This window comes from Vombatus ursinus, unplaced genomic scaffold, assembly GCF_900497805.2.
Source record: "Vombatus ursinus unplaced genomic scaffold, bare-nosed wombat genome assembly UNPS02012901.1, whole genome shotgun sequence".
NCBI lineage: Eukaryota > Metazoa > Chordata > Mammalia > Diprotodontia > Vombatidae > Vombatus > Vombatus ursinus.
This window is the reverse complement of record NW_020952679.1, coordinates 10,161-27,011: the sequence shown is the minus strand read 5'-3', so window position 1 is coordinate 27,011 and position 16,851 is coordinate 10,161. Positions and strand designations below refer to the sequence as shown.

Genomic DNA, 16,851 nt, shown 5'->3' with positions numbered 1-16,851 from the left:
AATGAAATGAAATAGAACCACAAAAAACAAACAAAAAACCAGACCGAACCAAACGGAACCGCCCCGCCCGCCAGCCCGCCAGCCTGCCCCCGCCCCAGGAGAGCTCCGAAAGCGCTGCAGGCAGGGTGCTGCAAGCAGGAGCCTGCGGGCAGGGAGGCCGGCGGGCGCCTTCAGGCCAGAGGCTCCCGCTCGCTCTGGGCTTGCTGGCGGAGCTGGGCTCGGTCAGCCAGAGGAAGTCGCTCCACACAGTCCTGCATTTTCTTTTCTTTTAAACTTAAGGCATTGTCCTTCAGACTTCTGAAAAATCAGCCACACCAAACCCATCAGATCCACTGAAAAAAAGGCACAAACTCTTCGTCTTCGGGCGGCTTTGAAAAGCTAAAGCCGACTCCCGCCGGGTGGGCGCTCATGATTTTTTCTGGTTTTGTTCTATTAAAAAAGAGAGAGATCCGTCTCCTTCCCCCCCCGCCCCCCCATTAAAAGCCCACCCTCACGCATCTTCAGGGTTTGCAGATGATGTCTCTGACTCCCGGGCAGGCCGGAGTCACAAACCCTTTTCCCCTTTTCTTTTTTCTCCTTTTCTTTTTCTAAAAAAACAAACAAACACGCTACACAATGAGTCGAGTGGTTTCAACGGAGACTGTGGAATTGTGGGTAATCAAACCGTAAGCACCAGTTTTAATGAAGTTTGTTTTCTATATTGTTAGAGCTTTGAAACTGGGTCTCCTTGGCGGCCGCCGCCGTCGTCTGTTTTCACGCCGCGTGGCCCATCTACCCAAGGCCGCCGCCGGCTGCTTCCTCCTCACGGTGCCCACTTTGGAGTGGAGTGGAGTGGAGTGGAGAAAGAACGCCTGGCTCCACACGTGTCTGCCGTGGGTCGTGCTCCCCGGCCGGTCTGTGGTCGATACGCATAGGCCGTAGATGTGTGCGGGTGGGGGTGTAGGCGCGCGTGTCTATATATCTATGGACGTAGATATATATCTCTATGTATACCGATATGTCTGTAGATGCAGAAAGACTTCGTTTTCCGTATCCAGAAAGACCAGTCCCGTTGTGGCGTCACACCTGGCTGTCCTTGTGTATTCTGGGAGAACACCCTGACAGGACGCAGGAGCGACAAGAGGAATTTTCCTGGCAGAGCTTCAAGACAAAAGACGCACAAACGAGAGACCAGCAGAGTCGGGCTGGGTGTTACAGGGGGGGCTCCTCTTCCATGGGCTCGTCATCTGACCTGTGATTTCACCCCAAAGCCATGGGAGGGGAAAGGGGCACGAAAGGGACACCGGAAGAAGTGGTGGAGGAGGTGGGGGAAGGAGGGCAGGAGAGAGAGGGAGGTGGGAAAGAGAGGGGGAAGAGCAGGGGAGAGGAGAGAAAAGAGAGAGACAGAGACAGAGACAGGGAGGAGAGAAGGAGAGAGAGAGACGGAGAGACAGAGAGAGACAGAGACAGAGACAGACACAGACAGAGGCAGAGAGGAGAGAAAAGAGAGACACAGAGAGACACAGAGATAGGAGAGAAGAAAGAGAGAGAGACAGAGGCAGACAGAAGTAGACAGAGATAGAGAGACAGATATACAGACACAGAGAGGAGAGAAGAGAGATAGAGAGACAGACAGGAAGAGAAGAGAGACAGACAGACAGAGATGGAGAGGAGAGAGAGAGAGAGAGAGAGAGAAGTCAGTTTAGGTTCAGGGTCACGGATCCTCTATAGGCATTTTACGCACTAGGTTTTCTCCCGCTGCCACCCAGCTTGCTAGCCCTCCCTCTTTGCCTTTCCCCACCGTGCTTCCCCCACCCCAAGAAGTCATTTTTTCCCCCAAGTCAATCTGTTCTAGATTAAACTTCCTTCCACATATTTCTAAGAGTTTGTCACAACTGGAAGCACTTAGTGATGCGTGCCTCTGTTTTCTAAAGTCAGATATTGGCATCCTTGCTGCCCCCCCACCCCACCCCGAGGCAGCCTTACGGCGCTGGGCATTATGCGCCTGGAAGAGCCACCAAGCCCAGTGAATGGATGAAAGAGGCCCCTGCTCATGAGGGGCACGCACGGTCCGCTCTCGACGTGATGAGACCTCGGGCCCTCCGACAACAGCAACGTAGATGAAAAATCAATGGCCAGCTGGTGCCCAGGGGAGAGCCTTCCTTGAGGCTCTCCGGACCCAGGAGGGGGGCAGGGAGAAGGGAAACCCACCTCTTCTCGACGTGCTTGACCCCCACAGACAACGAGGCCAGGGCGGTGACGGTCTCTGCCTCTTCGTTCTCACATTTCTGAGCCTCGAGGAGGGAATAGCCCACCGTGGAGGAAAAGCGCTGCAGAGAGCGCCAGTACTTGCCTGGAGAACAGGAAGAAGCAGCGGTTAGGGGTCCTCGAGCCCAGCCCCAGCTTCCCTCTCCCAGATCCAGGCTGAGGGCACGCTGCCATCCACAGGCTGAGGCTTCCCGAGGCCGCCCAAGCATTTGCAAGTTTAAAAGTGGCTTGCTTTTGGAACACATATGGGAACCACAGACCCAGAAATTTTATTTAAAAAAATCCCGACATAAAATTCACCACCCTCCCCCTCGCTGGGGCTAGTGGTCACCTCTGTCTGGCCTTGTCACTAGCTGTGTGACCCGGCTCAGGGAGGACACACCAGGGGTGGCAGAGACTGGGCAAAGGTGTGCAGGAAGGAGATGGGATGTCACAGACAGAAGAGCAAATGGCGCATCTGGCTGGAGACAGACGGGGGAAGGTGCTTCTGTGGCTCTCCACCACCCTAGGAGGGAGTGCCAATTCCTCAGCCTGGCATTCAAGGCCCAAGCGCACATAGAGGAGGAGGGGTGGCAGGGCTGTGAGGTGAGCAGATTCGCGGCATTTCCTACTGCCTTAGGCTCCTTGGCGGGGGTGGGGGGTGCAGTGTAACCCTCTACCTCCTGGCCCATCATTTCTCTCTGAGGGGTTTGAGGGTTAGGGGGCCAGCAGGGACTGCAGAAGATGCCTAGTCCTCCATCTTCTCCTGCCACCAAGAATCCTTGTACGCTTTCACGTCACCTCCTACTAGAAGCCTTCCTGGATCCCTCCCTCAGCTGTGTTCATGGGCAACTTGCCCAGATAACAGGTGCTCCCTGAGGGTAGGGATTGTCATTTCTGCCGCTCTAGTCCCACAGCCTAGTACAATGTGGGGCCTGGTATAGCGCAGGGCTGGGGCCTAGCGCGGTGCAGGGCCTAGCCCAGTGCAGAGCTCAGCATAATACTGAGCTTGAAGCAGCAGAGAACCCACTGCAGTGGAGATCCCAGCACAGTGGAGAACCCAGCATAGTGGCTGGGCGCACCAGGCAGTCAATGGACGCTGGCTGAAATGGATGCATTCAATAGTGTGCCCTGGGCCAGAGGTCTGTGCCTCAACCCTAACCCTCCTAGCCCCCACAGCCCTTCAGGGCCCAGCTGAGACTCCGTCTTCTCCCAGAAGCCCCTCCCAATCCCCCTAAATGCTGGCACTGTCCCTGTCGACTGTCTCCAGCTCATCTGTCCACTGCTGTCTCCCTCATTAGACTGGGAGCTCAGCGAGGGCAGGCGCTGTCTCTGCCTTTCTTTGTATTCCCAGGGCTTAGCACAGCACCTGCACTTGACTCTGTGCCAAACTCCTGACCCCTATTACCCTGAATCCCCTCAAGGTGGGTACCAGAGCTCTTGGGGGAGCCAGTGGAGGGCGCGCTGGAGCTGGAGAGGACACAGGGGCACACATGTGGGGGGGGGGGCCTGTCGGGCTGGTCCCAGAGGGAGCAGCTTGCGTGTGTAGTGACAACATCAGAGAGTGGGGTGGGCAGAGCCCGCACAAGATACTCACTGTGGGTTTCGATGACTTTTTCCATAGAGTGGATCGCGTTGGCATTTGACCTTTGCTGCAGGACCTTGTCTGGGAGAGGATCGAGCTGGGAAGAGAAATGGGCAAATGCAAGGAGCTTTGCGCTGGTGTCCAGGGTGGGGGCGGCCGGGGCCCCCGCAGGAGAGGAGGGGAGCAGGAGGGCTCTCCTCCAGCCACGGCGGTTTTTAACTGTTTACTCTGAGGAGCTGAACCGGCTTCCCCGGCATGACTAAAACCTGCTTCAGATATCTACAAGCTGCGAGACCGGGGGGCAGTTAATTCCCTCCCTGGGGCCTCGATTTCCCCACCCATAGGTCCCTTCCAGCTCTAACTCTGTGATCCTGAGCTCCATTCTGATTAAGCCGCTTTCCCTGGACACGAGGAGGATGCCACGGGCAGCGGCAGCTGCTGATGTCAGGGCAGATGGCCCGGACAGTCACACCAACACCTTGGGTCCCTTCTGAGCCTCAGAGCACACGGGTGCTAGAGATAATATCCCCATGTTACAGATGAGGAAGCTGAGGCTTAGAAAGGCTGAGGGGGGCTTCTCCAGAGCCCTACAGTTCATGTCAGAAGGTGGACATGAACTCAGGTGAGAGGGTTGGGAGGGGCCTTAGCAGCCACCACGCCCAAGACCAGCAGCCAGATCTGAGTTCAAATCCAGCCTCAGACACTTCTGAGCTGTCTGACCCTGGGCAAGTATAACCCATCCCCCCCAAAGGAAACAAAGCAAACCTCTTTGTGCCTCGGTTTCTTCATCTGTAAAATGGGGATAACAATAGCACCTGCCTGCCAGGGTCCTTGTGAGGATTACATGAGGTATTTGCAAAGTGTTTTGCAAGCCTTAAAGCTCCACATAAATGCCAATGACCTAATAAACCCTTTGTCCACCGACTCTGAACACGTCCTTGTTCCCCACTCTTCCCTCTCAATCTTCTTTTATAATAGGAATCTCCGACTGGAGCGGGAGCTGCTACCTTTGCTGGGGTCCCGCCACCCTGGCCAGTGGAGGTCAGATGGAGCTGCCTCTGTGTAGAACGGCTACCGTGGGTCTGGCAGAGTCCGGATGCCCACCCAATGGGGCACATGGACGGAGGCCTCTCTCAGACACATGCTCAGAGACCAGCCGACCCCCGGGCCCCTATCCTCTTCTGAGAGGCTGAGATTGGGTGCCACCCTTCATTAAACCTAGACCACTCAGATTCATCTGAGGCAGCCCCCACACTGTGCTCCTTGGGCCTGGAGGCAAGGGAAAGCACGCTTTCCCGGACAGCCAAAGAAAGCTTAGGAGATGCATCTGCCCAGGGGGCGCTGGGGGCGAAGTGTCTGGCTGGCAGGATCCTTCTGGATCTCCATTTTCTACCTTCCCTACTGGGCTGTCCTTTCTGTCTGCCCTAATGCCAAGGAGCACCCGCCCTGGGGAGGGAGTGCACAAAGAGTGTGCAGAAAGATCATTGAAGTCATTGATGACGTTTCCTTCTGGAAACACGTCTTCCCCGTCTGATAAGAAGGAAGTCCCAGCAGCTCCAGGGGCAGGAACTCTGAATCTCCAAAATGAAGTGGCCGTGTGCACACACCAGCAGGAAGGGAGGGAGGGAAGGGGAGCGGGCCAAAGGCTGTGCCATGTGGAACAGTGGAAGGCATGTTGGGTTCGGAGTGTGAGGATCTGGGTTCCAATTCTGGCCTGTGTTTTCCTGGGCAGGTCATTTCCCTTCAATGGGCCTCGACTCCTATTACTTTATTATATTCGCTATTCTACGGACGATTACACAGGTAGGAGAAATAACTGGTTTTCTGTAACTAAGTAATAGGATCAGGACTTAAGCCGCTCCTCTGGAGGCCTGCTGGAAGCATCCTTGGCACGTGTCCAGCAGCAGACAGGACAACGAGGCTGAGGAAAGTTATTATTGTCATTATTCCTAGAGCCCCAGCAACAACTTTGCCTCTGCGCTTAGCTGAAATAGTCCCAATGCATAGTAAGCATCTAAGTAATGCTTGCTGCCTGACCGGTTTAAGACAACCTTTACTATCAATGGAAACAGCAGTCCCAATCACAGGGGCTCGAAGCAAACCAGAGAACGTTCGCTCCACTGGGGTATTTTCAGATTTTACTTTTAATAGCTGGTCTTACGTCTCCTTGCTTTGTTTCCCCCGGAGGTGTGGGTCCTGCATATGATATCAGACTTTTTGGATATGTTGGTTGAGATGTGTGGCTGAAATGGTTTTTATGATGAGGGATGGCCTTCAGGGGAGGGGGTTGGCAAAGAATACAATGGGGAATTTAGGTGATAAAAATAAAAGATATCGATAAAATGTTATTAAAAGCTGGTCTTTATTGGGGGAGGGGGTTGGGGAAGAGAGAGGACCTGGCATTTAGGAAGATAAAACACCATCCAGGTGGATCAACTTTGGGGTCTAATAAACCTGTCTCTGTTCTTCAGAGGGTCTTTCATTAGCCACAGAGACAGTTTCCGCAGTCTCTAGTTCAAAAGCATTCACTTGGGTCTTGGAAGAATTATGAGGCCATCAGAGCCCCCAAGAAAATGTGTTGTAAAATGTGTTGGCAAATTCTAGGTGGAATCTGGCAGAAGGTTTTCAGGGTTTGTAAAAACCTGTTTCATTCCTAGAAATGCCACCACTCATGGGATCTCCTGGGAGTGGGGAGGGCTGCCTGGGGACAAATGGCCTTGGTCACTTCCGATGGCTGGTTTTTGCTATGGTCATCATTACCTCATGGGGACCCCAGAAGGCTTCCTCAGAAAGGACTTCAAACAGACAGACTAGGATGTCCAAGATGGGGCTCCCAGAGAGAAAGCAGAAAGACCACTGAAGTGATTTTCCTGCTAGGAGCTGGGATTTCTGACCATATCTCTACACGACCTCTTCCACTGGGCCATGTCTCTCCATTCACACAGCTCTGGTGGAGGCCTCATCCTCTCTCACCAGGATGATAGCACCAGCCTCCTAATCGGTCTCTCTTCAGTCCACAGCTGACAAAGTCAATTAATCCATAAGCATTGATTCGGCACCTACTGTTTGCTAGGCATTGCAGATATGATGACAGAGACAGAAACAATCCCTCCTTTCAGGTGCAGGTTTGACCAGGTCACTACCCTGCTCAAAATCCTCATTGGCTCCCATTGCCTCTAGGATCAGACACAAATGCACTGGTGAGTCTTCTTTCCTACTCTTCCCCTGGGGCACCAAGTTTCTCCTGTGGTCTTTCAGAATCCCTGGATTCCTTTCATGCCACCTTCCACAAGAAGCCCCTCCAGACCTTTTCCATTCTTGGTATTCCTACTCTCCAGACCTTCCTGTTTCTATGTCAACTCCCCAGCAGAATGGAAGCTCCTTGAGGGCTGCCTAGCACAGGCCCTGGCACACGGCATGTGCTCACTGGATTAGGAAAAGGGACAGGCGTGAGGATGTTTTAGTCTAGAAAGAGGAATTTCTGGGGTCAACTGATTCAGCATCTTCCAATATGTTAAATACTGACTTGGGACCTTAATTTTTCAGGATCTAGGCTATGGAATAAAGTAGGGACCGAGGCCTGTAGAAAGCCTCATGCTACCCAGAATCTACCACGGCAAGTCTGCTCCGGGGAAGTTCTTAGGGAAGGCAGCCATTTTCAAAGAGAACAGAATGGAAAGGAATGGCCTCATGCAAAGAGCGCTGGCCTGGAGGTCAGCAGACCTAGGGCTGGGACCAATTCTGTTATTAGTTAGCCATGTGATCTCTCAACTTCCTTTTCTGCCAAAGAAGGGGCACAGATAACTGAGGCACTTTTTCACTAGAACTCGGGTGGTGAAGACGGTATTGGCCTAGATGGTCCAAGATCTGGCCAAGACTTGGGGCTGCCATAATTCTCAATGGACAGTACTATCAGTATCAGCATAGACTGAATAGACACCAATTCCCAGGATGCTTCCTGGAACGTTTCATCTTTGCTGAGTAGGTCCCAAATACCAGCATATGTTGTGGGGTCCTTTCCCTATACACTCTGAAAACAAGCTCCAATCAGCTACAACTACTACTCATGAGTTAATTAGGTTTATATTCCATCACGGTTATTTCACAACTGGACCGAGTTCAGGGGCAAAATTCTGAAGCTGAATTCTGGGCATGTAGCAGACCAGAGGGTCAGTGCAAAAGAGGGGCGCGGGTCAGAGGCCTGAGCTCCATGGGGGTGTTAGCTCCTAAAAGCAACATGAAAGCCCAACCCTAAACTCTACACACCCCAAGAATGAGAATATTAAAATTAAGAGAGCATGGTTCACTGTCAGGCTCAGAGTGTATGTGTGTGTGTGTGCTTGTGAAAAATTAGAAAATGGACAGACAAGGGCTCTAGTTTACACTTGGGCTCAGTCTACCCAATGCCAAAACATCTGGTCAATTCATTGCCAAAAAATAATTTTTGGGCATGTCACAGCAGACTGGTTGACTGAGTGAATAATGCTTCCTTTTCAACCATCAGTGGTAGCACTAGGTTTTGGCTGTTTTTCTTTTTAATATGATTAATTATGCTAATTGTTCCCTAATGTGGAATCATCCACACATCCCTGGTATAAATCCAACTCGTCCATAGTGAAGATTTTGTATATTTCTGTGGTCTTTTCGTGAGTATTTTATGAAGAAATTCTGCATCAATTTTCAATGGAGCTATTGGTCTGATGTTCTCTTTCTTGGCTTTATCCCTCCCTGGTTTAAATCTCAGGGACATATTTGCCTCATAAAAAGAGTCGGGTAGCTGGCTTTCTCAATTGTTGAGAATTTTTGTAGCACAGCTATTGTTCCTACAACATCAGACAGACGTTCTAAGTCTGTGTGGACTACACTTGCTGCCTGTTCTTTTTAGAACTTTTTTTAAAGTATAATTTCACTTTCTGACACTGAGTTAAGGACCATTTCTTGTTTTTGTACTGTAGGTATTCTATATTTTATTGGTAATCTTTTATTTCCTTTAAGTTGCCAATTTTGCAAGCACAGAATTGTGTAGAGTTGATTTGGATAATTCTTAATACTTTCTTGTGCATTTGCCTTATTTGCTTTCTATTTTGGTAATGTGATTTTCCTTTTTTTTTTTTTTTTGGTGGGGGGAAGGTTAGTGAATGGTTTATTATTTTCTTAGCATTCTCAAAGAATCAACTTTGGTTTTTTTTCCTTTTCTATAGTTCCCCCTGCCAAAATTTTCTCTAGTTCCTAATCTTCACTCCAGCCTCCACTGCCCTGTGGCAGGGGGCCCCTTCCCAGGGGCCCCCTGAGCCCCAGGCTTTCTTGAGTTCTTTTAAAGAAGACTAAGATGGTGAAACAGTGGAAATGCTGCCAGAAGACTGTCTCTTTTCTGCCTTTTTCCAAGCCAAGCTTTGCCAAAGCCCTCACCGCCTCCCCTCACTCACTCGCATCCACTGTGGTGTTGAAGCAAGGGACCATTTAGACTGGGGGTTCCACAACTGTCATGAAGCATTCAGCTCTGCGACATGTATGCACACACATGCATCTATAGCTCCATCAAGCCATACCATTACACACACACAAACACACACACACACACACACACACCCCCGCCTTGGGGATGGGAGATGATCCTCCCACCCCAGCACCTTCCCCTATGAACAAGGCATCTGTCAGTGAGCCAGTGCTAGATATAACGGGGGCCACCCTTTCACTGAGCCTGGGGCCTCCTCTTTGTTTGGCTTCAGGCGCCTCTGACTGCAGCTCCTGCCTCCCTCCCCACCCCCTCCCGACTCCCAGACGGTGTGGTTGTACTCAGTCAATCCAGTGTCCCAGAGAGCTCCCGAGGCCTCAGGAGTGGCCTTGGCCTTCTGACTCGTGTCTGTCCTTCGGAGTGAAGTTTTCATCTCAGCCGGTGAGCACCGACACACTTGGGGGGGCCTGCGCTCCCCCCCGCCCATTTCCTACTATTTCACCATATAATTTAGCCATCTCTCTTAAGTTAGCCAATTTCCCCTCTGGCATATTGCTGTCCACAGCTGGCTGCCCATGTGTGTGCGTGCAGAATTGTCCAACACACTGTATATCAAACTTCATCAAAGGCCCCGCAGGACAGAGAAGCCACGGGGCCGTCCAACTTTTCTGCATTAAAAAGATTTTATAAAAGTCCTTGATAAAACGAGTGTTTCCTGCTTTTTGATGTGTGTAAGTAGAGAAACGTTTTCTGGTTAGGGGAGCAGACGCACATCCAGGAGCCTCCACAGGTCCTTTCTTAAAGCTACAGTCGCCACCGTCAGTCTGAATACCATTAATGACAAAAATAGGCTTAAAAGGGCTCTCTAGGGGAGAAATGCCTTGTCTTTCAGATGACAGGAGAAGATCCAAGCCTGGCGTCTTTATAGATTAAATGCTGAGGACTCTTTGGAAAGCAATCAGCTAAGCTGAAGCACATGCCCACTTGTGGCTGGTCAGGGAGGAGTCTGTGTCTTTGTTTGGCAATGACTGCTCCAGGGCATCACCCCTGGAAAACCAGGGCACTCCTGACACTGGTCCTCCCTGGCTCAGAGGGAAGTCCTGGGAAGAAACCCCTAAACACTGCCAAGATGGGAGCTTGGGGAGTGAGGCCTTTGGGGGAACGGCCACTGAGCTGTGGCTTTGCTGGGGTGACCTTGGGCTGGTCACCTGAGCTCCGGGGCCTCTCCCTTTTCCTCTAAGCTCTGCCCAGCCCCAACCCTTTCTATGATCTCATTCCAATAACCTTGGAAGAGAGACTAGAGGCATTTTTAGGAGGCTCCCCACTCATCCCTGGTTACAAAGTGAACTCATCCATCAACTGGCATTTATTAAGTGCCTACTGTATAGCTAAAGTGAGCTAAATGCTGGAGAAAGAAAGGCAAAAGCCAGTCCCTCGCCTCGAGGACTGCCCAGCCCAGTGGGGAAGATGACACGCAGACAACTCTACAGAAAAGCTACGGCCTGGGACAACTGGGCATCATCCCAGTGGGAAGGCACCAGCATGAAGGATGATGGGCGGGACCTCTTGTAGAAAGTGGGATGTTAGCAGACTTGAAGGAAGTGAGGGACAGGAGGGGGAGAAGAAGGAAGAGGGGAGGGAGGAACAAGAGGACGGGAGGAGGGGGAAGAGAGGGGAGGGGAAGGAGCATTCCAGGCATGGGGTACAACCCGTGAAAAGGCCTGGAACTGGGAGACAGAGAGTCCTAGGGGGCCGGTGCCCCTGGACCCCAGAGGAAGCTGGGGCCGTAAGGAGTGAGATGACCGGAAGGCAAGAAGGGACAAGGCCGGGAAGGGCATCTCCCGCTGGCTCATCAGCGTCTGAAGGCTGGAGAGAAGGGGCGCGGGGACTACTGGGCAGCTCAGTCAGACGGGCAGTTTGGGCTGGCATGTTCTGACCTGTTAGGCCAGAAGATCCGGGTCAAAGCGGTTTTCTCAGGGAAGTTTACTGAAGGAGAGATGCTTTCCCTGAGTGCCCATGGCCCTTCTTGGCCTGAAGAAAAGAAGAGAATGTGGAATGGAACCCTATTAGAAAAGAGGCCTGCCAGGGCAGCGAGGTGGCGCAGTGGACAGAGAACCCACCCTGAAGTCAGGAGGACCTGAGTTCAAGTCCGGCCTCAGATCAAACACTTGACACTTACTAGCTGTGTGACCCCGGGCAAGTCACTTAACCCTAATTGCCACAAAAAAAAAAAGAAAAAAAAAAAGAGAGAAAATAGGCTTGCCGAGGGCAGGGCCTGTCTCACTCCTCTCTGCATCTCCAGCACCTAAGACTGGGCCAGGTGCATAGTAGGCACTTAATAAATGATGCCTGGTGGCAAATTTGGGGCTGAAAGGGATCTTGGAGATGAATCTGTCATTTTACAGATGGAGAGACTGAAGCCTTGAGAGGTCGCTAGGTGGCATGCCTAGTCGGCATGCCCCTAGTGACGGAGCTAGTATTAGAACCCAGGCAGATAAGACTCCCGAGGCATAACCCTACTGGGTGGGCGCTGGAGCCATGATTTGGCACGGGCCAGCACCCTGTCTGTATCTTGGGGGCAGTGGGTCAGGATTCCATCCCTGGTAGGTGTCTAAGGTTGGCCTTGAACCCCACTTTCTCCCTCCAAGGCTGGCCCTCTAGCCACTGGGCCGCACTGCCTCTCAGAGAAAGAAGTCTGCGGTGCTTGAGCTGGGAAAGCCATCTGGCCCAGCTCACTCACCTCACAGATGGTGGCCCCAGAGGACAGGCCACAACCTCAGGTCACAGTGTGGGGCGGGGCTGCCCAAAGGTCAGCACCCTGGCCTCTGGGGCCTTCCTTCGCTATTGGCCCACTCAGGTGGGTCAGCCTCATCTGCTTGGGACTCAGTGCTCCCTTCACAATCGGGAAGGGGGGGTTCCCCAGAGCGGCCTGGGCCGCCTCAGAGGTGGGGGGGCCTAGCCCTCATGAGACGTCTTCATGGCGGGGGCCGGCTGACCACTTCTGGAGTCCCTCCCAACCCCCACGTTCTGGGGTTCTGAGAGTTAAGCTCCAGTTCAGAGGCAGAACGGGCAAGTTGTCTTGGAATGGGAGACATTAAGTACACAGCTCTGACATGTTATCTCCAGAAATCCAGTGAGACACACCCATACGCACACGCACAGGCACACGCATACAGACAGGCTCTCACTGGGCAGCAGACTGCTACAGAGAAGGCCGCAGTGACCCCCAGCAGGCTGGCCCATGACAGCCGGGTTCCACGGAACAATCATCAGCGGATGCCTACGGCTTTGGGTGGGGAGTCTGGATGCTGACTCTGGACTCATCTGTAAGACGTGGACACCAGACTGAGGGATCATCGGTGCCACGTTTAGGTCTGTGTGGGGTGGGAGGCCCCTCCCTCACATAAAAGGACCCCACAGCATCTGGGGAGCGGTGCTGGCTCAGGGAAGACAGGATTTTCTTTCTGGGTTTAGGGGCGAGGGTGTAGATTCAAATCCTGGTTCCTACAAACTTGAGCGCAAATTGGATAATAAATCCTTGGGCCTTTGGAGGGACAGGGGAGGAGCTGGCCCCAGGCTTAGCATGTGCTGTGTGACCTTGGGCAAAGCAATTAGCTTCTCTGAAGGACAAAGCCTGTGGTGAGTGAGAGCAGAACTGAGAAGTGGCGCCCAGCCCGCCAGCCAGAGACCATTTCTCGCTCCTCGGTGGCCTTCTGCCTGGGCCCCTCCTCACGCTTCTGACCTGATGCAGCTCACTGCCAGCCCTCCTCAGCCCCACCCTGGCACCAAGCCCTTGGGGACCCCCATTCCTTTGGTAGCAAATATCCTTCCCGGCACTCGTGAGAGCGGCCTGATGGGGGCTCCGGAGCCAAGAAGACGCGGGTTCAGATCCTGCCTCTGCCCCGCCCCCCCCCGGCTGGGACCCTCCCAGAGTCTCCCTCTATCCATCCCTTCTTTTTTTCTCTGCCCTCTTGGTCCCCCTATCTCTTTCCCTAAATCAGGCTCAGGCCTCTCTAGCCTCAGAAGTTGGACCCCCAGCTCCGGTCAGCTCCTTCTCCACGCGGGCAGCCTCCCTCTTCTGGAGGATCCAGTCGACGTTCATGGCCTCTGTTTCCCTCACTTCCCCAGCCTCTTGGCATCTGGATTCCCTTTGGCCCCCTCCGCCAAGCCCCCAAGGCCCTGCTAATTGCCAAAGCCAGAGGCTCTTTCCCGGTCCTCAAGCTCCCTTGGGTGCTTGGTAGGATCTGACCCTGGACCCCCACCTCTCCTCTCTGGTCTCTGGGGATCTTCCCTTCTGGATCGTGCCCTCCCTCGCTGACCTCCCGGTCCCCAAGCAGAGGGGCCTGCTCACCACGGCCTCTCCTGAGCATTCTCAGCCAGACCTACGGCCTTAATTCCTAGTTTGGCGCCACGTACCCCCCAGTCCACATATCCAGCCACTTGGCGCTCCTCTCCCCCGTCACCCACTCCTGCTGGTGCTCTCAGCCACCTGTGCTGAGCTGTTTGACCAAATGGCTGAGGGTGCCATCGGGGTTCTCGCTCCTGCACCCAGTCTGTCTTCCGCACGCTCAGGAACTGCCAAATGGCTCCTCCCTGCCCCAATCCATCTTTCACACAGAGTCCAAAAGAACTAAGCCAGTCACAGGAGTGCCCTCACGCCCCCTCAGCTACGACTCAGCCACGAAGCTTTTGGATAGCAACTCTTCAGTCCCGCCAGGCTGCCTTCCCCCAGCATCCCAGGCCTAACGCCTCATCTCCCATCACTGCACCTTTGCCCAGGCTGCACCCCATCCTAACCACATCCCCTTCTCCCTTCTGCCTCCTAGAATTCTGAGCTTCCTTCAGAGCTCAGCTGAAGCCGCTCCAGGTGAACCTTTGCTTGATTGCTTCCCAACTGCCTTCCACTTGCATTACTCAGTATCTACTTAGTTGGGCCGGTGCCGCCTCCCCAGAGAGAGTGGAAGCTCATTGAGGGCAGTGCCTGGTCCCCAGCAGACTCAGAAAAGCTTGCTGATAGAGTGGCCTCAGTAGGGAGTCCCTCCCTCGTCTTCTGAATCTCTGCTGTGCATTCCGTCAGGGTGGCCTCCAGTCCCACAGTGATCAGAGGCCCTGTGAGGGCAGGCCGAGGCCTCGTGACTAGTCTCCAGGGGAAGCAGCAGTGCGTGCGCTGAGCTGGGGCAGGGGCCTGGGTTTCAGCCTCAACCCTGGATTCTGTGAATGTGTCAGGGAGGCGCTAGGATGCCCCCTCTCTGGTCCTCAGTTACGGCAGAGGCAGGGCGTGGGGGGCCTGGCGGACCCCAGGACACGGATCACACAGGGCCAGCCCATTCGCCTGGCGGCTGCTCCCCTACAATCATCTTTGCTGCCTGCTCACATGCAAACCCTTCTGTAAACCTCCTTTGGGCTCAGGGGAGAGAGGGCTGGAGTCAGGAAGCCCCGAGTGAAAATCCAGCCTCAGACACGTACCAGCCCTCTGACCCTGGGCAAGGTCCTCTAAGCCTCATTTTCCTTAGCCTTAAAATGGGACCATGAGGAGCGAGCATCTATGCCCCGAAGATGCTGTTTGGCCCCAACTAGGGGCCACAAACCTTTGAGAGCTAGACACAAGTGGGAGAGATGACCTTCACCTCTGTGCCTCAGTCTACCCAAAGAAGACCTCTGTGGCCTCCTTCCACCCGAAGCCCAGAGATGATCACAACAAGAAGGAAGACTCAGTGAGGTGAGGCAAACACACCAGAGGCCACCCCGGGGGTGCGGGCAGCACTCCACCGGCTTTCTCCCCGGGTGACTGGGCAGGTCCCTCCCCGCCCAGCCCCGTTGCAAACTCCTGAGCCCATCCAAACCCGCTGATTGCCGGGTCCGGTGGGGTCTGCAGGAGCCCACCAGGGGCCGTCTGGGGCACTTGGCCGCCGCCGCCGCCCCTTGATCTCATCGACGTAAAACCGTCCCTAACACCTTTCGTTGTCTTCCTACCTCGTTTCCCAGCAAAGCAGAAACACATGCTTCCGAGGCATCGCAAATGGCTGTCAGGTCGTGACCTCCTTCCAGGGCCAGGACAACGCGGCCGCCAGCCAGTCCCATGAGCTGCTTCGTCAGGTACCCGAAACCTGCAGGGGGGCAGGGAGCGCAGGAGAGGGGCAAAGGTCGGCAGCTGAACAGGCTCCTGGCAGGCGATCAAAGGAGCCCCGAAAGGTATGACATCATATGAAAAGAGCCGCGAGGGGGCTGGGGCCGAGCCGCCTAATAGAAGCCAGGTCTGAGCCTAATAAATTCATCTCAGAATTTTGGGGCTGGATTCCCCTTTTTGATCTGTGTGAATATAAGAGCGATGTTTGCGATGCTTTGAATTTACTAATGGAAAAAATGATCTGTTGGGGAGCAAAGAAAGATCTGAGGGGAAGTGACTCTGTAAGAGCATTGGACCGTCAAACTCTGGGACAGTGTGTGCATGAGTGTGTGTGTGTGTGTGTGTGTGTGTGTGTGAGAATGTGTGTGTGTGTGAAAGAATGTGTGAGAATGTGTGTGTGGGTGAGAGAATGTGTGTGTATGAGTGTGTGAGAATGTGTGAGTGTATACGTGTGAACGTGTGTGTGAGAGAATGTGTGGAATGTGTGTGTATAGGGATGTGTGTGACTGTGTATGTGAATGTGTATGAGAATGTGAATGAGTGTGTGAGAAGGTGTGTGTGAGAATGTGTGTGAGAATGTGTATGAGCATGTGTACATGTGTGAGTGTGAGAGAACATGTGAATCTATGTGTATGGGAATGTGTGTGTATGTCTATGTGTGAATGTGTGGGAGTGAGTGTGTGTGTGAAATTGTGTGTGAGAATGTGTGTGTAAATGTGTGTGAGTGTATACGTGTGAACGTGTGTAAGTGTGAGAGAATGTGTCTGAATGTGTGTGTATAGTAGTGTGTGTGAAATTGTGTGTGACAATGTGTATGCAAATGTGTATGAGAGTGTGAGAATGTGTGTGTGTGTGAGAGAATGTGTGTGTATGAGTGTGTGAGAATGTGTGAGTGTATACGTGTGAACATGTGGAAGTGTGACAGAATGTGTCTGAATGTGTGTGTATAGTAGTGTGTGTGAAACTGTGTGTGACAATGTGTATGTGAATGTGTATGAGAGTGTGTGGGTGTGTGTGTGAGAGAATGTGTGTGAGTGTATATGTGTGAACGTGTGTAAGTGTGAGAGAATGTGTCGGAATGTGTGTGTACAGGAATGTGTGTGACTGTGTATGTGAATGTGTATGGGTGTGTGAGAATGTATGTGTGTGGGTGTGTGAGAGAATGTGTGAGAATGTGTGTGTGAGAATGTGTGAGTGTATACGTGTGAACGTGTGGAAGTGTGAGAGAATGTGTCTGAATGTGTGTGTATAGTAGTGTGTGTGAAATTGTGTGTGACAATGTGTATGCGAATGTGTATGAGAGTGTGAGAATGTGTGTGTGGGTGTGTGAGAGAATGTGTGAGAATGTGTGAGTGTATACGTGTGAACGTGTGTAAGTGTGAGAGAATGTGTGGAATGTGTGTGTATAGGGATGTGTGTGAGAATGTGTATGAGCATGTGTACATGTGTGAGTGTGAG

The 16,851-nt window shown here is 52.9% G+C and overlaps 1 protein-coding gene across 1 annotated transcript in view; it reads right to left on the bottom strand.

Annotated features, from left to right (window-relative positions):
- Positions 1-488: 488 nt before the first annotated feature.
- Positions 489-16,851, bottom strand: part of HDAC4 (histone deacetylase 4) — a 25,727-nt gene continuing 9,364 nt past the window's right edge. The window contains exons 3-6 of the mRNA XM_027858288.1: positions 15,240-15,373; positions 3,824-3,908; positions 2,191-2,332; positions 489-1,231 (exon numbers count right to left, since the gene is read on the bottom strand). Of these exons, the coding sequence (XP_027714089.1) occupies positions 1,192-1,231; positions 2,191-2,332; positions 3,824-3,908; positions 15,240-15,373 (401 nt within the window). The 3' untranslated portion in view covers positions 489-1,191. The remainder of the gene's footprint in view (positions 1,232-2,190; positions 2,333-3,823; positions 3,909-15,239; positions 15,374-16,851) is intronic.